This window comes from Varroa jacobsoni, unplaced genomic scaffold (genome assembly GCF_002532875.2).
Source record: "Varroa jacobsoni isolate VJ856 unplaced genomic scaffold, vjacob_1.0 scaffold_770, whole genome shotgun sequence".
Taxonomy (NCBI): domain Eukaryota; kingdom Metazoa; phylum Arthropoda; class Arachnida; order Mesostigmata; family Varroidae; genus Varroa; species Varroa jacobsoni.
Window position 1 is genome coordinate 199,317 of NW_019213672.1, and position 24,756 is coordinate 224,072.

At 40.2% G+C, this 24,756-nt stretch overlaps 1 protein-coding gene across 4 annotated transcripts in view; it reads left to right on the top strand.

Moving 5' to 3' along the window:
* The window catches only part of LOC111263480 (uncharacterized), a 45,661-nt gene that overhangs the window by 7,580 nt on the left and 13,325 nt on the right, over window positions 1-24,756 (top strand). For 3 of the 4 annotated variants that reach the window (XM_022838589.2, XM_022838588.2, XM_022838590.2), the window contains exons 2-4: window positions 16,841-17,152; window positions 21,572-21,785; window positions 22,878-22,953. In XM_022838589.2, the coding sequence (XP_022694324.1) occupies window positions 16,841-17,152; window positions 21,572-21,785; window positions 22,878-22,953 (602 nt within the window). Of the gene's footprint in view, window positions 1-15,005; window positions 15,182-16,840; window positions 17,153-21,571; window positions 21,786-22,877; window positions 22,954-24,756 lie in introns of those variants that run through there. The other variant, XM_022838591.2, reaches the window with a different exon arrangement.

A 24,756-nucleotide genomic window follows, 5' to 3' on the forward strand; every position in this document is an offset into this window, starting at 1 on the left:
TGTTTTCGATGTCTGAATAATCCCCTGTACGAGGGTCTGAGTGACCAGTCATTTTATCCATGTTATCTATTCAATGTATATTTGTTCAAAAGGAGTTAGTTTCATGGTTATTCAAACGTCCCGCAAGAGAGTTTACTTTAGGACTGTACCTAGTCGCAGCAAAATGTCCCTTATTCGAGATTGCATCGTTAAATGTACGAGGGCTTTAGGATCGATAGGCTCGCTCGTAGGAGGGACACTGCTGATTGAGCTTTGAGTTCAAAGTGTTCTTAAAATACACCTGATGGAGAGCAAGGTCAGATAGCCTGGACGTTATTCATACGTACGACGATTTCACGTGAAGTCGATTGTGAAGAGCAAGTAGTGCTTGGACCCATGCCTAAAGGCCACACATATGCACGTCTCTGCGAATTTGATACGCTCAAAAAAGCCAATGTAAAAACATAAGCTAATTATATAGGTACAAAAGGAAAGCTTTGAATTTAACAGTTGTCTGTTGAAAATTACGTTAAACCTCGGCGATGACAAAACAGAGAACTCTCAAAAAAAAAAAAGCAGAAGTAGTTCATATTTTTTTTCTTTAATTTTTTTGTGTGTTTTAGGTAAATTGAATCACGTTATTTTCAAGCTACCGTGAATGCTGTAACGGCATACGAATATTTTACGGGGTCGATAGCTTAGATGCTTGGTATCATAATTTTGTATTACTAAATGAAACTAACCAGTCTTCATAGCATATCATATATATATATATATATAGCATTGACATCTCAGGTATTAGAACACCGGCGTAGGCAGCTCGTATGCTTCCAATAAAGGGCGGACTCGCACTCAGTTACATACTCCCTGTACACTCTTGATGGGTAATCTATAGAATCTTATCGTGCAACGTTTTTGTTTTAGTTTTCTTAAACGCTCCCATCCGCTCAGCTTACTGTATATAAATAGTTGCTTAAACACCCACTGGAACCTTGACCCCCGTTTTCTTCCTCTTTTTGTGAAAGCATTTTCCCATTGAGCAGCAGGCAGTATGAAGCAATCCTGCTTGCTCTGTTAGGAACAAACGGTTGTTACAATTTCTGTAAGTAGTTTAGGTTGGCCACCCTCGACCGTTCACTAGCATGTGTTGCTGGTAGCATCTGCTTTACTTCAAAAGCCATTTTCTCTCTCTCTCTCTCTCTCTCTCTCTCTCTCTCTCTCTCTTGCACATCTTGTGTCTCCCTTTGTCATAATGATTGTGGTGATGGCAAAGGGTACCGTGCTAGTACTATTGTGTTAGTTTTTGTTGATACTACTAGAACCAGTTGGGGCGACGGAAGCTGGGTTGGCCGCGGGGTTTCCATTGGTTGTGATTATGCGCTGAAAACTGGGCTGCTTGCTAGAATGGCCATTGCGGAGCTCCAGTGTTACAGACGTGGCACCAGTCCGTGTCGTTTAGAATCTCTGCTTGGCAGACGATCCCTAGACGCAGGAAGTGGGAGCAGGGAGAAGATATCTGGACTCGATTCGGCTTTATTTGGGACGGGTTGACGTGATGCCCAGCATCAGGTCAATGCAGTCGAACACTTGTTGACGCCAAGACACTGGCTGGTTCAACATCTGTCAACAGAAATACCAATGTGCGAATAAATACATAAAATGGAATCCAACCGGCACCTTCTCGATTGGGACATCAGTGAAGTACACTATAACAACGCAGGCCGTACAGACTGATGAATACACGCTGATTAGTTTTATTTTATTTTTTTATCCCCTGGATTGAACACTTTTCAGTGTGCAAGCGCGATTTTTCAAAAATTAAAAACAAGTGTCGAAAATGCAACTTATACGTACGAGAAATCTGTAGTTATGAAAAAGTGAGTATTCAAGGAAAATGATATAGACGAAACAGGTCACCTCGACAGTTCCTTGGGATCACACAAAAACATTGAGTCAGAACTGTGCATGATAAATAATTTCGACTAATTTATTGCTGTAGTTAGGCAAATTTACCAAAATATGGTCAGCCCTTTTTTACATAGAAAACTAGGTGAACCTTGCCGAATCGTGTCAAAGTGTGTTGAAACAACTGTTTAGTTATCTATCAATCTATAGCTATTTATCCGAATTTGTTATTGAAGCTGATTTTGAGTGTTATTGGCGAGTATTATCGTTTTCCATAGTTAACGTGCTCCCTTCAATAAAACTCGATCGAGTTATCTTGGAGCTGAGGTAGCTGACAGTGGTACTGCGAACTTTTCGCAAGTACAGATGCTATATATACCTATGGATGTATCACTTCATGGGTGCTTGTGTGCCGGCAAACCATCTTAAATCGAATGGAAAATTAGACTCAAAGCCTAATTTTCGAAGTTAGCTTTCGTTTGCTGTAGCATAATAAGTGGCTATGAGGTGAGGGAATAGTCACAATTCGATAATGAACTAATTGAAACATATACATATATATTATGATTATTTCACGAGGTCACTGAAGCTGACAAGTTTGCGCGGTACTTGTAGCTTAGTTAAAGTTTAATTAAAGAGGTGAGGTAGCAGATTATGCAATAGTTGTTGTGAGGTCAGAAAGTAACCGAAACAAAACACGAAACTAATGGGGTATTCTTATGGATGGATAGATAGAATGACTGTCCGAGCAAATCATGATTCATACAACAGGGTAACTATAGCGGGACAAATTTTTATTTTAGCTGGAGCTACAGTTTCTGCTAGGCTTGACGTAAACAGATCGGATGAATAAAGGCAGCAGCGACTGACGCTGGGTGAAGCTTGCGGATAAGTCCGGTGTTCCCTATTTACCTACGGATGCTCATTGTACCGCTACTTACGTCATTTACAATAAGTTGCATGATCAAGACTGTCATAGATACATAACTACCCCTACACCGTTTCTTGTTTTTTGGACATCCTGCATTTTTGGTAGCAACGCGAATAAAGTAGCCATTACATTTAGTACCATCGAATGTTGTTAATTACAAACATAAAGAAGTTGCGTTCTGTAACCAGAGAAAAAGTAACTCCTTCTGCTCTCTCTGTATTGTCACGAGTGTCATGACGCAACAACGCAGCACGAAGTGTTGAAGTTACATGTGGACCTTATTAACTTCCTGAAGCCTGGTGCACTTTTCTTTATACATTTAATGCGTGAAGCTGTCTCTGCGTCACTTCAGGAGTTTATTTTATAGTTGTATCGCATCCCCTTGCCTGTGATGTCAGAATAAAGTTTTCCTCTTGTGCAATGTATGTACAAATACGTGGCGCTCTTTCTACCGTCTTTCTGCGCACGCTTTGTGTCCGTCCGTTTGTTCGACGGTCGTTCTTCCCGGACAGCAGTGCATGTGACGTCGCATAGCTAGCTTTGCGTATCGATAAAATACTATTATTTATACATGACGCTTCTGCACCGCTTCTTATCAACGAACGCCAGCAGACGTTGCGTGAAGCTGTTACAGATTTCGGCGGGTGCAAATCGGGTAGATCATTGATAAATCACACAACAGACATCACGATCATCGCTAGCATCGTAAAGGACATAGGAATAGGTAGCTTCGGCCCAAAGGCATGAAGCCAGTTTAGTCGAAATAGTATGATCTATATCTTGAGCAGGGGTGAGATGTTGACAGAGCTGGTTGCTTCTATTGACTAAACTCCAGCGTTGCCAACGGCCATTTAACGGATGTGCGATAAACGAACGTTACTGGCGTCTGTAAGATATTCGGGTAAAACTATCATCCGCATGTACAGTGAATGGTAGTTCTGTGTATGAGGCAGCTCCGCTTTGCTTCTTTCGGCTATAATAACTTTGCCGCTTCTGACAGCGTATCGTGGAAAGGTGTACTATGCCCGAGATGGCGATGAAACAATCGTATAAGAAACTTTTACTGCGCTCTCAGAAAGATCGCCACTCGCATATGATGAAATAATTAAGCAAATATATTTACAGATGACGTAGAACACCTTCCATTGGCAACGGAAGGTGGCAATGCTTCACATAAGCAGAGCAGGCAGCCTCAATAATATTGAACATGGCTTAGAAACACCCTGATATCCGTTACTTGCTTAGCGAGATGATAATATGTGCGACAGCGTTGCACGTAGATGCAGTCGATTGTCTAATCCGCCATTTAACGCTACTCGGGTCCATCCTTTAAATCGAACTCATATCGGAGCCATTCCGTTAATGCTTCATGGCTAACATTCACCAACGAAAAAATGTCCAGATATTATTTGAACTCTAGATAAATCAAAAACTAAAACTAATACGAAGTTATTACTAAGACTGCGTAAATACCTTCGCACGATTTGGTTTGACGTGATGACCAAGTGAGCAGGAATAAGGAGTAAATACCTGAGCTGTGCGATCCCTATCACGTTTAGCTAGAACCAAAACACAACACAGCTGTTTTGGACGTACGTTATTTTAGCTCTGCTTAAATCCAGCTATTGTTAACTACTTTACGTTTCCAACTTCTGGCGTCATTTTCAGTCCCGATAGGATACGATAAATATTAACCGCACACAAACTAGTACACGTCTACGAAATTTGCCAAGGTCATGTGGTAAACATTCTGAGTAGGCTCCAATTGGCCTGATTTCCATTGCATGTTCTAGCAGAAGCCTTCGCCCACTACTGTCCTAAAGTTTGATCTGAACATGCTTTAAAAGTACTTTCGTTAGTTTTAACACACCTGTTCCGATGCCATGGCAGCCTTTGCGCAATCATGCACCCATATGTAATTTCTCTATCTCCAAGTAAATCAACAGTAGGATACACTTACTCACCTGTTGCCCTGTTTGGGTCATGAAGAGCTCCGTAATCACATAGACTTGGATCGGGAGAATAGGGGAGGGGGTAGAGCCAGTGTTATATATTCTTTTGCTCAATGTAGGTAGTAATTGAGGCATGACGATAAGAATTGGCGTTGCCATCGAACATTTAGATCTTCTGTTTGCTGTACCAACGGTCTGCTAGTCTCTCAAGGAAGCCGAAATAGCTAACTCACTCATTGTTTCATTTTCGGTGAATATCTTATAGTGGCAGGTGCTTCTACCACCCACTGGAAGTATTACCATCATTTTACGACGCTTCTACTGAACTCGATTTTTCTCTGAGGCGTCGCCATTCTCTCGTCTGGTCTCTCTTCGGTTAGTGGTAGAGACTAAACCATGCGTAATCTCTCTATGTTTCGAGCTTTACGTTTGGTATCGCCAATGGGTATTCCATCAGGCGGCTGGCTCCCAGTACAAAACGAAATTTGTCTATGCCCGGTTTCTAACTTAGACCTAGAATATCAGAGGCAAATGCGTCACCCGCTAAACGATTACAATGACGCACTTTTCAAACAGACTAGAGGCCAAATCTCACCTACTAACGGCGCGTGGTTCGACAAGAACTTCAAAGTCCGCCAAATACAATTGTAACGGACTAATACATGTATACATTGGGTCGATTCTTCGCATATATCTTGTGAAAAAATAGTTCGTCAGCAATCTCAACGCGTATCTGATGGTTGTATTGATTACGAGTTGTACCGTTGTTGAAATATCGACGCAATTTTTCCTCTGTAGAAAAAGGATCTAAAACCCTAATCGATAGATCTATGAAGTTTATATATACAGCTTCTTACAGTTTTCCTTCTCAGGTGTTGGTATTGTTGAGCTTGATGATTGTGTATAGTTTTTTCAAGGTGTTTTTAAAGCAGAACAATATTGAAATTAAGAATATTCCCTAGCTGCGTTCGTATTTCACCGAAACGAAATAGTGATAGATGTACAAACTTGCAATCAACAAAACTTGTCGAAAATAAGAAACATATCGATATCAAAGAGGACACTGTAAAAGCATATTTCAACTTAACTAGAAGATCAAAGGGTCAAACGGGCCGCACCTTGAAGCCCATTTCTATTAAAAAAAAAAAAAACGAAAAATTTGTGTCGTAGTCTGAAAAACAATAGTACTTACATTATATTTAACTCTATCAGCAGAGGCGTTTCGAGTTGACCAACAATAGGACTCTCATACGAAATCAAAGAAAAAAGTAGGGTCTATTACCACTTTTTTGGCTTCTGGCTATCGGGGCCGCATGGCATTCACGGAATCGTCGCTGTTGTCACTGCTACCATCACCACTAACGATTAGTAGGATTTCGTGAAGTTATTTGTATTTCTTCATGTGCAATGGGATATTTTACTATAATGATGTCTACGTCTTAGCTTCATTCGACGCAGGATGCATCTTTCTTCCAGGATTCTTTCTTCCTCTACATAGACCCTTTGCATGTTTGTTACATTGCATTTTTATCACTGGCTACCATGTTACGATAACAATTTCTTATTAATGATAGCGGTGATTGTAGCGATCGCAAGGCTACTTGTCGACATCGAAGCAGCAGCAGATTTATTATTTGGTCGCTTCATAAGGATTTTGAATCAGTTGACGCCCTGTAGCCACAAACAGTAAGTTGTGAGAGAACAAAAGCCGCTATTCATTTTATTTACAACGTTGTCTCTTGGCCTTTTTTGTGCTGTGTTCGATTTCATTTCGTTTAAATTAAGTTTCGTTCGAAGGTGGGTTCCAAGTCAGCTTTGAAGTTTTATCTATGCAAAGGGCCAAATGCGACGTAAACTCGAGAGGAATATGTGGTTCATGTGGACCTAATACTACACCAAATTATACGAGCGGCAGGTGGCTCGCTCGTTACCGAAATGGTAACTTCAGCATCGAAAACAAGTCGATTCTCCCATTATAAGGGCGCTGCTATTTTGACGCACGGGCCTTCGCCAGAAAATGAACACGGCAGAGCATCTTCGAGGACAAGATGGTTTCAGGTTATTCAAAAACTAGATAACACACAATACACGTCACTCAAAGCGGCTGTGGGCAAAGTGTTGTATTGCTTTTCAAATAAGAACTGAAGCCGGACTCCATCTAATGCTTGCTGTCCATTTGGTATGGTTATAGGAAAGTGCTTTTCCTGAACAACCGCTTCAATTTAAAGCTATGCATCTAAAAAAAAAAAAAGAACGCGACCTGTAACCCACAGGAGACGAGCCATCTTTCATTATGACAACGCACGGCTTAACACATTTTCGTGGCATGCCAAAAATTGTCGAAAATTTTTAATTGTCGAGTTTCGCTTAATCGAGCTTATAGTCCCGTATTCTGCTCATTCTGATCATGGCCTTTTCCGACCCTTGCGGAATACTTTGATACGATGAATATTGTACATTTACAATATGTAAAAATCTATGTTGACCAAATAAAAAAAAATATCAACGTCAGGAACGATGGAGCTGACAAGCTGTCGGAAAGATTGATTGAAATTATCTAAAAAAAAAAGTTATTTTTTCATATAAAATTAGGTAAAATTCGCTACGAACTAGTAGGGCAATTCGATTGTAACAGTGTAAACGCTAGTTGGTACGATAATGGTGTCACCGCTCTAGATGTCTGTCTAGGGAACAGCTAGGCAAGCTGATTGCGTACTGCGTTTCACCGGACGCTTAGTTCAGTCACCACAATATGCGACCGATTGGTGAAATCGTCTGCTACGACGCGACATCAGGAAGCGGTATTACACAGACACATACAAACAAGCAGTCGAACTGCTAGGCGCCAGAGACAAAGTGGCAGAGGCAACTGCTGCGACGGCAGAAAACGTGTTCGTAAAGTTACTTCAGCTGATGCGAATATGTAGCGTTTAACTACTACTACTACGCTTACTTGATGTCCGGAATCGCTGTCAGCTATCATATCAGAAGGAATCACGTTAATATAGTAAATTACTACAGTAAGATTTTACCACTACCGTTGCTGTCACTACTAGTTGCTTTTGCCCCTGCAGTGGCAGAATCATAATTATACAGCAAAACGTGTGGAGGCGAGGGGCTTTATGAAGTCAACGTTGGTTTTGTTTGGCATTTCGCCACAAGCAAGTACCATGTAAAGGCATTTGGCGGCCTAGGTTCGAATCCGGGTATAGATATATTTCGTTTCGTAATGGAAGCCACCCGGCTCAAGTGATACGTCCGGGTGGAACACCGGCATAACGTAGAAGATATGAGTTGGGAGAAAAGATCGGCAACACAAAAGTTACGCGAATATTAAGCTATTTTATTGCGTGCGAGGGTCAGTCGTTATATGTCAAGTTCGTCCACGCGACTAGTGCATGAAACAAACTGGAGCGTGCCCGTGGTTATACCAAAAAAAAAGTTTTGGCTAACAAATACACACAGGAACCTAACGACTGATCCTATCTAGAAAACCTATACAAATGGGTTTATATGTATGTAGAAAAGAAAAAGATACTCCTTTGAAACTGTGCGATATAGCATGCAGCTTTACTAGTGTCCATAGACTTTATATATTGAAAAGATATATAAACAGCTTGTAAAAGCCTGTCTTTGGGCTTCGTCAACGTTCACGCAGGCCTCTGGCATTGTGCTACTAGGCTGTTCGAGTGTAGTGTATCGTTGGACAGTTTTTTTTTGTCTGTCACTGACCGATATAATCGCATACACTCTATCTGAAAATTGACATAATAAGTGGAATTTGACGGTTGTTCTCCTATGAATCGATCCATGTTGCATCTTTAGAAATGCAGACCTTGGAATAGGATAGAAAAATACTTCGACAAATTATAAGTAATAATGGCGATCTCTAAATTTCTCACGCAGAATTTTAGCCATTTAAGCGATCGGTAGCTCATATGGCGTACGTTAAAAGAAACAATACAAGAAAGTATATGGACGATAATTCAAAGGAGTAGGTAGTCCCACGAACAACGCTGACCACAGAAAGCAGATACCGTGGCAGTAATCAGATGGAAGCAGTCGATACATTTTGCCGTCGGTGCTGATAGGACACCCGTTATGCGGTACGGTGTCGTTGTATTTTATTACCACCTTTGGCAGCCTCTCGCCTAATGGGAGTGAGCGCATCATTGTTTCGGTCGAATTATTGAATCGTTTTGTCCGAAGGCTGTATTTTGCAAATGTCGGAATTTTATGTTGCTTTATTTAATAGCTTGGATAATGTACAGATTTTAAACCGTAAAAATAAACTACTACTTGATGTATCAGTAACGGGTGAAATTAGTTCCGAAGCAGCGAAGAGACAGAAAGAAGAAATTTCAATTAGAACAACGACGCCCTCACTGTAGCCGTTAATTTTCCTCAACAATTAAAATTGATTCAACAAATCGACAATAAAAAACACTCTACCAGTTGCAAGAGCGCTTCTGTCGTCATTAGGATAAGCGATGGGTTCAGATGGACCACCATGAAGTGTCCTTTTGCAATTGTTGCTAGGCTCTTGGCCACGTCCGTGTCCGTGCTTGAAACCTAAGGTAGATTACAGATGGAAAAATCAAAATATCCATTGCTGCACATTTCATATTCGACCTTTTTACGCAACGGCAACGCCGAGCGTCATGGAGGCTCCAAACACAGCACTCAGCTAATTGAAACATCTTCCAGAAACCGTCAGACAACAGCAGTGTATAACAGTCACAAGGCGTCAATGATGATAATAATGACGATATATCTGAGCTGCGACGTTGAGCAAATTCTGCAGCATCAACAAACGCCACGGATCGGATGAAGGGCATACAGATATAACCAGTAAAATAAAACGATGACGATGAGACCAACCGCGGCATTATTGACAACGGGAGGGCAGCCATGACGGACGAAACAACATAAGCAATCAAGACGTAGACGTACAGCGGATTGTTCCTGTGAGAAGAAGAGCGTAGAATAGGTACGCTACCCCGGGAAAACCCTTGAACACCGAAAAAAGTCAACGGCAAAACATGTCCATTGATAGTGTCAGCAGCACTGAGCGTTCGCCTATATGAAATTTCTCCACATATGTAACGAAAAATCTACCCATATAAGATGTCGAATCGTCATTCTTAGCTATAAATACATGTAAAATTCGTGTGAGATAGATGGACTTCACAGTCTGCTGTGCGGTTAAATATTATATGCATTTCCGACGTCAGGCTACGCACTAATGGGTTCCATCCATGTTAATGAATGTAAAACAATACTGTTTGTGTGTGTGGACTAACTGTGTTAATTTACAACAATGTCAAGAGAAGGCATTTTCTACTCATGACCAAAACAAACATCGGGTTAGAATTGGCAGAAGTTAAGGTTTATATCATGGTTATGTACAGCAATTTAGGTTAACGAGTATCTAATAATGCCCCAGCCATCAAGTCAGTTTTAGTTAACACACAATGTTTCTCTCAATAATAATCTGCTGTTTAACTCGTATGCTGCTGGTACCCCCTTTTCGTTTCTAAGCTTCTATCTTTGCTACTGAGTCTGTCACTCGCCCTAAATCCAGTGAGTTCCTAGGTCACAAATAGTTATCGCGCTGTGAAACTTCTGACATTGCATGCGGGTGATTGAAACGACTATAATATCCCACGATTACTCAGTCTTGTTTTGGCCGGGGTCGCCCTATAGGAGTTCTGCAAAAGGGAAATGGTTTGTGTACACAATTATAAGAGATTTACTCATGCAATAGTAAGTGAACAATGGAATATTATGCTTGGTAAAGTAGAGTATTAGAGAACTCTACAGACCCTGTTTGCCATTTAGAAATAATATTTTTCCAAAGTTATCACCTAGTTGTCACTTCCGCACGACAAGGTAACTATTGAGTCCTAACGCTAGAATATATGCGGGGGAATCGTGATAGATTCGCTGGCAAGCACTTTTCATAGAACTATATAATATATAGATGCGAATTTTTATAGATTTTTTAGAGTCAAAAATCAAACAGAAGTTGATGATAAGCCGAAACGGTTACCTAATAGCCTCCTTCAGGAATGTCCAGCGAGCTCCTGAAGCCAAAATCGTCTTTGATAAGCTTCGTAGCGAAAATTTTCAAACGATGTATTAAAAATCGAAATTCCCGCTCACATAAATGAGTCTGGGCTCCTTGCAAACACTCGTCAATTTTAGTTCACTAAGGTAGCTTTCAATGATATAGAGGTATTCATTCACCGTAAAGTGCAGCGCGGTGACGCCGCCCTTGGCGTCTTCTTCAACGTCTCCAAAGCGTTTTGTTCGTTGCGACATAGTGAATACGTTCTTACCTTGAGGTAGGCGACAGTTCTTGCAAATGGTTTTCATCTTTTTGTTACAATCGAACCATGCAAGGACAAACATCTTCTTTTTTTTTTTTTTTTTAACATACCTACGGTACAAGCGTTGCACGAGGTTCTGTGCCTAAACCTTTTTTTCTTTGTTATGTATATAAACAAACTGAAGTTTTATTTTCTATTAACAATCAATATCCCATGATGGAGCAGTCTTGTTTGCAGAACCCACATCCCTTCTAGCCTAGGTAAGCAAAGACGTCAAAGCAGAATGATTTAACAGAAATGACAATCGGCTATATTCAGGATGGTCTACCGACGCCTATTGACAATAAACGAATCTAAGACCGAGCTCCCTGTCTTTCTGTTAGTTCAACTGAATATCTGCATTAATGACATCGAAATTGTTGTAAATAATTCACCCTCAGTTCCTTCTCTGTCAACCATTATTTCGGATTTGCCACTTCAAAGACAAATAAAATGGACGTAGTTGTTTGTTCGAATGCCGTCTAGAACAAAAGCAGCATTCGCGCCTTGTCTCGTGTACGCAACGCGCGACGCCCCTTCATCTATCCGTGTGCAGATTGAACTTTTGCTATGTTGTTATATTGCAATCCGCAATGAGACCCGAAGATCATCGAGAAGCTTCGAGGTCTTCTAAGTGACACAATTTGAGCTGTGCTTCATTTCCGTTTGTCAAGCGCAGTTGCAAAGGCTCGATTTCAACACAGAGTTTTCAGTATCTAGAGTATTAGTAACATTATTTAAGTACCGAACAGCTGCCAACGCCCTCAAATGGTCGTTTGAGATGCTATCGGTTGGCATAATAACTTAGTGAACTTCCAATCTTACATGTAGCAGTAACTTTCAACATAGTAGATCGCGAGGCTACGTCCTAAAGGCAAATGCGTGTTTGTCTAATATAGCTCAAAGTACGTAGATGTAATCGGGTGCAATAATTTTTTTATTATCAGCTAGAAATTTTAACGACCTCGCTGTATCTAGAAGTAGGGTTAATGATGTTATTTGCAACTGTGAGCTCCTCTATTTTGTAATTGATAAAACGGGCGCCCTTAAATGAATAAATAGTAAAATATACGGGGCATTCACACGTCGAGCTTGCACTACCCGTACCTGCTATTATATTAATCGTTGATTAGAAATCGCTATTTCAGATGACAGATCTGCGCCCCGTGAAAGCGTCTGAGGCCGAATCCAATTATCTGCAATATCGAATTTTACATACATGGCAATCTACGCGCGGATTGGGTAAGCCGTCACAAACGACAGAAAACGATCTCGAAATATATGTATTCAGCCGCTTTTTCGATAACGAATCGACAGGAGTGGTAGTGTGGGCCAATTCGATCGAAGAAGAAAGGGGTGTGATTAGAGGAAGCCAGCTTATTCGAGCAGTACAATATAAGTACTTTTGTTGGGTCTTTATCGGCTCATTCAATCAAGCTGGACCTAAAAAAGGATAGATTGAAGCAAGGAACTAACACCATACGACCGAGTTACAATCGAAGGCCCAATGCACCCTTTTCGTATCAGAAATGCGTTTGAACGACAGTTTATCTGTAGATTCGCATTGTCTGCAGAGAGGAGGTCAGCCAAGAAGGCAATCAAGAGCAAGATTCTCCAAATATCTATCATATCAGGCGAATCTACGGGAGCATACAATAATACAGGCGTTTTGACGCTTGTCGATAACATGTTACGGCTGCAATGAATGCAAAGTTCGGTCAACTTATGAGACAACTGCAGGTGTCATCTCAAAACTCGAACCTGTACGTTGTTAAATACTTGCTATATTAATGCATGATCGTGAAAATCAACGTACCTGTGTATATGCTATCCATCACATCGCCTCAACCTGTCGTGTGGCCACCGATCTTAAACTTTCTAATTCTTTAGTTTATACTGTGCAGTTGTGTATATATATATATATATATATATATATATAATCGGAGCATTTTATAACCACATGCTTCATGCCTATAGAGCCCTATAAGACACAATCTTTAGTATCCGACGCGTTGCTGGCGCTCTACAGCATGAGTCTGAAATAACAGGCCTACAAATGCGGATTTTTCGCCGTTCCAAAGCGCGACCTATTGCTCTAGCAGTACTCGTTTCTGCGGTAGATGTTTATATCCGTTGTCGGTGGAGTAGAAAGGGGCATACTTCTGCGGCCATATCCCGCAAATTAGCACACATAGGAATCACGTTCGTACGTAATTCAAACTCTTCTGCCCGGAGAATAGCATTGCTATCATGCGCCAAACGCATTTTGTGCTTAGATAGCTCTGAGGCCACGCAGAAAATGTTGAGGCTTCGGTTGCTCGCGCAAATACGGGTCTTATTTTCTTTGTACCCTGAACAATAGGAGACACCTGACTCGAGTAAGCATACATACATTGCTATCGATGCCTAGCGATGACTTCCCTGTTGAGGTCGGCATCATTGCAAAGGTTTGTGGTATCCGAGGTGGCGGGCTGGCGAGTGATCCTCATTGTCGAGCCGCATAGTACACACGTCATGTGAAGTTAGCACAGTTTGTTAGGGGCGCTCCGGTCAGCAATGGTGCGAGTCATTACCTGGACTGACCCAACAGAGGACATTGGCTTCGTTGCGCTAAGAAAATTGGGGAAAGACACTCACCTTGCAGGGACCGCTTGGCACCCAGTTTCGGCGCACATATAGGCAGCCTTCCTCTGTCGACGAAAGAATTCCCACGCGAGCCAGCCTCTTCTGGAGACAAGCGTTGATACAGCCTCCCTTTAAAGCTTTCCCACGTATCCCCTGCATTTATTTCGAAATCGAACTAAGCCCGAAATATTTCTTCTAAATGTTTACGCGTCCACTTCCCGACATAGTTCAGTAGCTATTGCTAATTCTTTCGTAGATCGCTTTGTTTCGAGCCCATTTTTTGGACTGTCTTTCATCGAACTTTACTGGGGGTGATTCTAAATCATACGGCCGCCGGATCAGCTTATTCGCGATCTATATATACATCCTAATCTTATTTCCATAAACTGGAGCCGTTAAGAAAGGTTCATAAAGGTTTCATCAAATACTATTATAAAGTTCCTACGGACTGCGTATGCTTATACTATGTGATGCTTACAGTCGCTTATGCTTGGGATCCATTTTGCAATATCGTCTATCATCTGTCTACAATCTAAATGGCTAGTAGTTTCCACTAGACAAGAGTCTAAGTTACTTCTGCTGTCATTAACTTGTACTCTCTTATGATTTAAGTCCGCTTCTCTACAGATAGGTGCCGCATAGAAGGTTACAAATTTGACCATTGGCGTGAAAATTTGCGCTTTCTTCAACCTAATGGCGTTAACCCGCTAGGCCTGTCGATCGGCGTTAATTCTATTTTAACGTTCTTCCTTGTTCTAATGAATTCTTGCCCAATTTCACTTTGAATGTTAGTTCCGCATTTTGCAGTACAGATGTATATATATATAGTTTATTGTTTAGATGAGGCTTAATTGTCATGGGACTTATGATAGTTTCTAGAAAATTATAGGCCATGACTAATTGTTGAGGTGAAACTGAATGAATGAATTTTCCGTCAAATACCATACGTTCATTCGATCTTCGACCGATAGCAACTAAATGTTCAGATAAACTAACCTGTCGGCATTTTGCCGCACAGCGCGAGAACAGAGCACGCTAAGCCTGATCCAAATGATATAACCGATTCCCCTTTATGACATGACGATTACTTGTTAATATAATCCGTAAACGCGTTTGCCAGATGCCTTTGAAAGAACGATTATCACGCCTTTGGCGATAATAGACTATGTTTGATAATTGGCGAAAGCGCTTCATTTGACTTCGTTTCCTGTCCGGCTGGCGTCACGGGTACCGATCGCTTGCGGCAATAGCAACAGCAGGACATCATGGCGATAATATGAAAAAAAGCAACAAAATATTGTCGTACTTACATAAAAAATTCAACGCTGCAGCTACTAGGTTACGTGATTATTATTCTTTTGTTTAGGTGTATGAAAGATTACGTGTCGAGTCGCTGAATAGCTAACTCTACAATAAGGGTAAGTCTACTGGTGCTTTACATAGCGGTAGAAATAGTATGCCTCTTCATTTCAATATCTACGAATATTTGTGTACTTAACATGTGAATCTTAGTCAGAAATGTTCATTTATTCGATACAAGTATTTAGTTTGTTCGTTCCCTATACTCGTACTATATATACATAGATGCTTCCTACAAAAGTACCTGGCAAACCCTGCTGTGGGAACTTTCAATAATTAATGCCGTCGGGAAGATCGTTCAGCGTTTAACTGGATAACAGTTGAAGGATTCTACAAACGCAGAGGCGGGACAAAGAACGAACTTTGTGAAATTCTGCCCAGTTTACCTAATTACTACAAAAACTCAAAATGTACTAAAGGTATTAATGAACGGCTTATCGCCGATTTCGACGTTGAGTGATAACAGTGGTCTTTAGGCACCCATAAGCTACCTTCAGAAGTATAAGTTATTCTCTTTTTTAAATTCATTGTTCGCAGGGCGACATAGAACGTTCTCTGGTGGGAAGCATAGTACTATGAACGTCGTTGATGACGCACACAATAGTACCCCGTCAATTCATAGTGTTCGTTATAAAATCTATAGTTATAGCAATAAATTCTATTATACGCACTGAATTGAATTTTCGTGGTATTCCTGACAATTACTTGTATCTCTGTATGGGCAGCTCGTGGATTCAGAACTGATCACTTTTCTTCGTTGATTGCAAGCAAGAATTGATCGTTATCTATGGCTGGAATGAGGACTATTAGAAGCAGCAGAGACTCATAAACATAATAATGAAAAGCCTATGTTTCGACTGCCATAACAGCGGGCCAACGGGGGGTAGCATCGGACCATACCTCTCCTATGCATGTTACCAACCAGTAGCGTAGACTGCACAAACGACAAGCCCTGGATCTCTGTAAAAACGACTGGCGGTACCAAAGAAACGACAAACTGTGACGCTGTCGTTCGATGACGCTATCGTGCAAACACTCGTTGAGACCGTCACGGGGGGCTGGTTCAACATTATCACAGGCAGAAGAAGCTGCGCTGTTCGAGCTTCCGCATACGCATACACGTGCATCATCGCAATTATTACAATTTTTTTAAAAAACATATAGACATTGAAGGTTTTTAGCCATATTTGCTGTCGCTGTGAACGAATTTGTGTCGATTAAACAAATCGACCTCGCAGTATAGTTAGTCGTACCTATCGCAGTCAAGCAGCCTTGCTACTTTCCCGTACGCCGAAAAGTCCGAACAACTCCATAGCAAGATATTTTACCATATGCCTATATATATATTATATGATCCAACGTTCTATTGATGTCAATCCATTTCATAACCGAATTTGTTCCAAAGTGGGCCCATGTGGCAGAATATTATATTAAAGGCTGCAATGGAAAGGACAAATAAAAAAGAATGGAGCGTATGAAATCAGTTGTTAAATATACTAAAGTATTGAATAAGTCAGCTAAAGAAACAAAAAAAAAAAACTAGAACTTTAGTACAGTTCGCCATCCTGCAGTAATTAACAAGCTTACACTTACGGAGCTATATGTCGAAGCATTATATGGGGAAGAAACAGAAAAGCCTATCTCTAACCGATAAGTTTTGTAATCTTTGAATATCTCCTTTACATGTAGTCTACTTTCTTTTTTGGTCTGCTTTTCAGGAGTCTCAGTGTACAGGTATATTCCACCTTCGTGTACTTGAGCTTACACCCCCACCCGGTGGTCCATGTAGCTTTGCAGGTTCTTCAAACAACGGCACAAGTTCTAGTAACAGCAAGCAGATTTCTTCCATGCGTTCTGCTAGTTCTTCCTACAATATTGGCTCATGCAATACTTATGTAAAAGCGTGCCTATCATATGCAGGCTCTAAGGGCTGCCAACTCGGCTCGTTCGTGAGCGGGCTCTTACCAAATAACACGTTTGAGGGTGGTTTTCCACTAGTTACGTCGTTTACCTTCGAACAGCCATGGTCGGTAAGTAACAAAACGTAACTGGAATATCAACCTGCGTCCTTCTGTGCGATATTCATTAGCATATTGAACTCCCGAGCTTTTTCACCCTGAAATCGTTAGTTTATCTCTTATATTAGTTTTCAACAAAATTACGAATAGGGTAGCTAGGGCGACATTTAATTATTGCTCAATTTATGTTTATATATGGTCTTGTGCTATTCTATACTGCAAAATCTGTTAATGTTTGTATATTACACATATAGAACATGTTGTAATACGTGCTGAGCACCTCAAAAGCAACTTGAACGATGTTTGCGTTCTTTTTCTGCGTAGAATCACCTTGACGAGAGAGAATAAGACGCCATCTTTGGAAAAGTCGGTTTGGTACTCTGAAATATATCGCTTTAGATCTAATTGCAATACGAGAAAGGAGTAACTTTTTTGTTTAGCTTTCTCAGTAACAGCAATTAAGAATTCGTCAACTATGTTTACCTAATGATCATTGAGTTGGTAAAAACTTTATACACTAAACAATAATTGAACCCTAGAAAAAAATGTTTCACTACAGAGCTGAATGTGGTGCTTTTTAAGGAAACAGTTCAAAATGAACAACATCAAGCTATTTATATTGCCTAACATAGACTTTATGTTTCACCTTAGGACAGTGGAATTAGAACAAAAATCTACTATTGGACAGTGACAGCTTAATTGCAATCCCGATACCCCATACAGGCGAATAAAAGACCATTCCCACATCAATTTACAGGATAACTAGGACGCTACAATGAAACACTTTTAAGAGGTGCTTAGGCCTAACGTCAAGTACTGAAATTTCGTGAACAATGCATAGGTTCACAGAGATAGAGTAATGGAAAGTGGGACAACGGGTATAGTGCCAGAGGGCGCTAAATTCGCTGCACCAAACACGGATTGGACGAGCACGATCTAGCTTTAGTCAGAGTGGTAATACCAACCGGTTAAGTTAGCTAGCATCCTGCATCGGTCGACGTGATAGACAGTGGTGAAAAAGTGTATATATAAGTATGACTTTGTTCAAATACACTGCAGAGAATGTATTTTATTCTATACTTACAAGCTCTATAGAGATCTAAAATTACATAGATATTTCAATGACTAAAAGCCACATTATGTCGAAAAATTCTCATCGGCTGGTTGTCAGGGAAATTAGGCTGAGCCGTAACAGCTGCTTGTGTGGCGCGTACTATCATACAACGATACGCTTCGTTGTTTTTGTAATAAGCTTGAATAAATATATCTTTAGCGGAATCCGCAATATACACGTACCTGACTTTACCCGCATGTTAACCGGGCCTACCTGTTCAACACTATTATAGACGATGCTTTCAACAGTTGAATATTTGGAGGCCTGTTAGATCCTGATTTCGTCTAGCTTGTCATACGCGCTCTAGTTGGAACTGTTCAATTAACTTTTTAACTAAAAAGGACAGGACAGTGGGGGGTCTCCACAACTATCGCATCCGATGGTCGCTAACTGCTGAGTATCAGGGTGACAGTAACTCCAGCCTTACTGTTCATAACCGTCTTCCAAATCTTGAGCCCACTAAGTATGTTAGCTACCGATGTTGTCAGTCTCCACGGTCTTTTCTCAGGCTGTTGTATGATGCGCGAAAGGTTGTTGTAGCTTGCTAAGTTCCATAAATTACGATTTAGAAGAGCACACCAAAGACTCTCCTTCTTTCAGCCGTTCTTTTCTGTCGTGCGGATGTCCTAAAAAGACCTGTCAGCATGCATTTCATAGCGATAGTTTTGGCAGAAAGTGCTTTCAGCTGGCGGATGTCTACTCCGCCTTGTTCTTCTATCAGCGATTGATCTGTTGAAGGCATGTGTCCCTCACGATATACATACATTTTTCATTGCCAAACCATAGGACACTTTGTTTCAGATGAGGATGCATGCTTGAGAGACAGTAACTCCAATGGATCTCAAGTGATGAGGTTTACCCGAAAGCCCAGAAGGGTCTTCTTGAGAAGATACCGAACAACTTCAAGAAAGTTTATTTTTTCACGCGGTCCTCTTGCGCGGCGAAGGAAAAATTTTTTTGGGCTACTACTTTTCGATGACAAGTTCTGATCCCTCTGACTACACCGCTTCAAGACACAGTAGCTCCGAATTGGCCCGTGCGCATAAACAGGCTGATACGTACATCATACAGTGGTTGATAGCGTCTTTGCATAAACCCTGCGTTTGGTTAGTACTGCGTGCACTGAACGATGATCTGTTGTGGTAAGCGTCTGGCTGGAAATAGTATAGTGACTTATACTAGCCCTACCATATTTCACATGCTACGCAAGCTTCACAAGTCTCAGAAAATTCGCATATAGCCAGGTCATACGACTAGGGCTACTTGTTCCATTCGTCTTTGAGGCATTAATAAGTTTTCATTCTCTGACCGCTAGGGCATTGGATACAGTTTGTAACGTGCTTGTGGCAGATACAAGGGACAAGTAAACGGGACAGTTTGTATAGCAACGACCTTCATTCAACTTGCATTGCAATTGCTATAGATGATACTTTGACTGGCGAGACTAGCGGTGGAATTAAGTATACAAAGGATTAAGTATATAAAGGTGCTTTATTTGTCCCGAAAGGCAGTCCTATCATTCGATATAAACCCTCTGCCGTATAAATCTCTATCGTCATTGTTTTGGAATACTCGATTTGTGTGGATATAGGCTTCGTCTACAAAGATACTGAAAACCTATGCTGAGCCATCCTGGACAAAGGGTTGTCATGTTAGCAATCGAGTAATCGACATATAAGCGTAGTGTTTCTTTTTGCCTCGTATTTAATTCATTTTTAGTATTTCGGAAGCTGTGACGTTTTACTTTCCTAACTGACTAGTCTTTGACTTCGCGTCAGGCGTTGTTGTCTCTTCGAACCTTAGGCATTTTAAAACACGTTCGACTATAATTGTTTTGTCTGCAGACACAGCACTTTCTGCCATTAGTTGTTCCAAGTTCAGGTTTGTCTGAGAGTAGTAATCTTTTTTGCGAAATAGCATTTTGCTTGAAAATCATAGCTGTCCATACGCACTTAAAGCCTAACTACACTCAAAACCGATTAATTTTCAATATATTTTATTTTCTTTTTAGCAGTCCTTTTTTGTTGTCGCTTGCGGTACGTCGTTTTTTTCGTAATAACTTTTTGAAGTTATTCAGTGCACATTTGCTAGATGTCTGAATTTGCCTCTATTCGCATACCTAGTTTTTATACTTGCCACCCATTAATAAGTATTTATTGGCTACATTTACATAACTTCCTGCGTGGTCGCTGTTCTTTTATTTGCTTTGATGACTAACCGGTAGTCACATATAGAGGCCTCAATATGTCGCAACTAGTATATCATTTTACGCACTTATAGGTATCTTGAGCATTTCGCTCATGCGTATCTTTTTGGCGTTGTGTAACTTTTCTAATCAATATGTAGCTCCTTAAGGAGAATGTCTTGTTTATGGATTCTCTATAAGACTGGCGCTTGAAGATCGACGCAATAATTTATCAGCCCGGCCAAGTACTGATATGCCTTACCGCGACCATAATGCGGATACCGCACTAAATGTACTAATTTTTCTACTCTGAAATCTTGTTTTATAATCACTGCTGTGTCAAATCGAATGCAGACCAAATCTATAAACCTAGCTAGATCTGCGTCCTTTTTTTTTTCTACTACGAACAAGTTTATTTTTCGTGGGAACGGGCATATTGGTTGGTCAAACTAGAATGCTAGCACGTCCTTCCAGTCTCAGTAAGCTACTCGAAACGCTTCGTTGCCTTGTGGTTGCTCTGTGTTTAAAAGGGCAAAGTCTTCATTCGTGTGGTGACGGCAGTGGGCATTCAATTTAGAAAATTTTTACTCGTCGTAAAGGATGGTAAGTCAGCGCAGCACTTGACTCTTTACATTAACTTTCGACCGATTCCGTGATGATGCCAGGCTACTGATCGGTTTTTTGAGTATGCAAACTAACTTCTACCTTATTATATGCATAGGAATGCGATTATTGAGAAATTCTATTATTTAAAGCGTGCTGATTTAACATGGAAAGGTTAGCTGGCAGAAAAGAGTACTTTAGATCCGCCCGTGCTACGTTTGACATGTAGACATTAACTGATTTCTAAACAACTGAAGATGAAATGAACTCCATTAATGATGACCTTATTGCTCATACGGCTACGTTAAAATGAACAGACATATATGTAAGTTTCGTTTGAACTCTGATGGAGAAGAAACATATTCGGGTAAAATTGAAGGGTAATTTTTTTGTTTATTAATTACTTCACAAGAAAGGGTCCTAGTATATTATAAATACCATTTTCCAAAATGCTCGCTTCCTTGAATATAGTATAAAGGTGCCGCAGCGTTACAGCATTGACAATTTATGCTACGAATACTTTTTTCAGGGCAAATTCGAATTAGCATTGGAGTCTTGGCTAGCCCCAAACGGAAGCGATGCGGTGCCTGGTGCTTCTAGTGAGAGCTTCCGTCAACGGAGTAACCGTTTGGCTCGTCGTAAAAGACCCCGAATCTTTGTCGAATCTCTTCGAAACGCTGCCCTTGCGGGTCTTGAATGGGCAGCTCGTGCGATCCTAACCCTACCTGACCGTTTCTCTATGGGTAAGCTTAGCGAGCGTGGCTCAGACCCATAAAAAGCTGGTTAAAGAAAACTTAAGTCCCCATTGCAAAAACGAAAATTCTGATACATAGCTCGTGCTATTATCTTCGTGTAAAGAGCAAATAATATGCCAATCTAATTGGTTCTAGCTAGAATCAAGAGTTAACATAAACCATATTTTCACATTAGGAGTGGCAAAATTTGTTTTTTCAGTTTCTCCGATGGCAGACACCTATCGAAATTGATTTAGGCCGCAACCACGAAAAGTCCTATCTCGTTTATGCTTGTTGTCTTTTTAGCCGTTATCTGAAGGCTGACATTTTCTCAGTGTATCTATACGATTGGGTATTAAAAAAATTATAAAAAGATGTTTATATAAATGGAAAAAAAATTCAGAGGTTTTTCTGCACGGAACCTCTTCACATACTGTTCGATTTACATACTTTTTTTTTGTTCTGTAAATGTTTGTTCTTTTATATCAACTGCAGGTAACAAACAAGCTTATGATACGTCTTTATTTGAAAACATTTTACGAAAATCCGCTATATAGATGGAGTAAGAGTGAGCCTGTTTTAAACATAGGCGTATGCTTCATTTGGCCTTATGTTAGCTGTCGCAAAGGGTGTAGTGCAAAATTATTATCTTTTTTTAATAAAATTTGCAAGTTTTGCAAACGCTACTTGATTATACTTTACGTTATCACTTACAATCAACAAAAATAAGGCGTAAGATATAAGGTGAAGTTCTGTACAGACACAGACGTGTCTCAAATTTTAAGTATACGCGAACGTATCTCAAGGCACTTCGCAAGCAATTTTTTTAACTTGAAAACGTTAATTATTAGAAATTAATTAAAAGAATCATTATAGTACTAATTTCACGTTTAGAACAATTGGTTCGGCAGAGAGCTACTAAGCGCTTTGCCTTCTGCCCGCTACAGAGATTCACTGTTATAGCGAAACATTCGATTCCCAAAATAAAGACCCCAAATACCCAACCCAAAATAAACTGCCAATCGAGCGTATATGATGTAATAACTCTGTTTTGCTTAAAAGTGGACATGTCAACTGGATACCTTTAATACTTATTAACAGGAAAACGGCGTACAGACTCATCCGTATCAATCTCTCGAACAGTAGCTGACCAGCAGGGTGGAGCGCTTTTGGCCAGGTTTGTAAGCGTTTACTTGCATCTTTAATCAATTAAAAAAAATCACTCTAAAAACATCTGTGTGTATGTGTGTGTGTGTGTGTGTGAGTGTGTGTGTGTGTGTGTGTGTGTGCTGTGTGCTGTTCTCAAAAATAACTCTAATACTAATGAGGATACAGCTCCGCCTACACAACACATATTCATGCCCATATCGCTTTTCAATTCAAACGATCATCACAAAGTTTAACACGAAAGTATAAGAGAATTGACTGCACACATCTGTCCTCATATATATATATATATATATATATATCTGTATAAACCAAACATAGCCATAATTTCGCCATCGTGTCTATTATGCCGTTGGATGAAATAATTTTACGGTTTACAAACAGCTACCCCGTTGCAGTACCCTCGTTCATCTGGCCTGTTACGCTTTCGCAAGCCTGACATCAAGCGGTGATAACATAAAGAGGAGACATTTTTCCCATTTCGTAAAGGTTTCGAACACAAAAAAATCCGAAGATCTTTTTCCACAAATTCTTAACAATTGTCGAGCAAAATAACTCGTCGGCTTTCCTAAAATTTACATTACATTCAATGGGGAAAAATTATCCAATCCAAATAACGTTAATCATATATGTCGAGTTGATTTAGATTTCTTAAATTTCGCCAATTTAATCCAGTTAACATGGCGCCCTGTTGAGGAGGAACTGCCACCCGCAAACAAAGTATTTGCATATTTTTTCCCGATCCATATCTCAGCAACTACGACCTATTTCCACAAAAATAACCATGTTTGGTACGAGATGAGTAAAAAAAAAATTAAAAAGGAAAATAAAATTCAATATTACACACGTCGAGCTGAAAAAACATTTCCAACGTATTTCAAAAATTCTTAACTGTTTAAGAAACGCAGCAAAAAAACGATCAGTTCGACAAAATTTACGACAGAAGTTAAATAAACTCCGCCGGAAAACAAATATGGAATTGGTTCTATCGTACATCCACTTTTCAGGGTTGAACCCTAACGACCCACCCAAAAGCAGATGAATTCATCGACTATATGAAGTCAGTTCAAGTTGGACGAAAAAAACCCAAATGGAACAATGTCTTGCGCGTATTTCACGTTGATAGGTTCAACTAACTTCATTCATTAATATTACATTCAACCTAGCTTAAACTATGGTACAGTCATCCCATTGCAGTTATCTCACCCGCGTAACTTCCTATTATTGTTTAGCTCATTTAAATAAAGGTATTCAATTTCTGTTCGACGTAACGTAACTTTCCGAAATTCACAGAAATAATCCTAAGAACTTTTTGCTATCGTTACATGAGTGAAGTAATACAACCAATCGACTCCTATCAAGCCCTATAGAATTTTTAGTCACCTGATCGGGATTCGGTGAAGAGTAAAACGGTCGAAAAAGTGGTACTTTACATAGAAAAAATTGTGTATTTTTCTCAACACATCTTTCAGAGATTACTTTTGAAAAAATGTGTCTTACAGAAACTCATTTCAACTTTCCGATTGATATCTGTTAGAAGTTTTCTCGAAAAGCCCGCTTAAAGCTCGCTCGGAGCAGATTTCCATTGCATTGCCATTTGTAAATAACAAATGCCACATTTGGTTTTTCGCCATTTTTACGCCAAACTAATCCCACAAGGAACCCAAAAATAGCCATTCCAAAAAGGGACCCGATAGCCGGATATTCCACCAATGCGACTTGCGTGACACTTGGCGTACACTTAGTAAAAACTGGTTTCGTCGTAACTACCCCGTTGTAATGACCCCACGCCAATTTTATTAACCCATTTTAT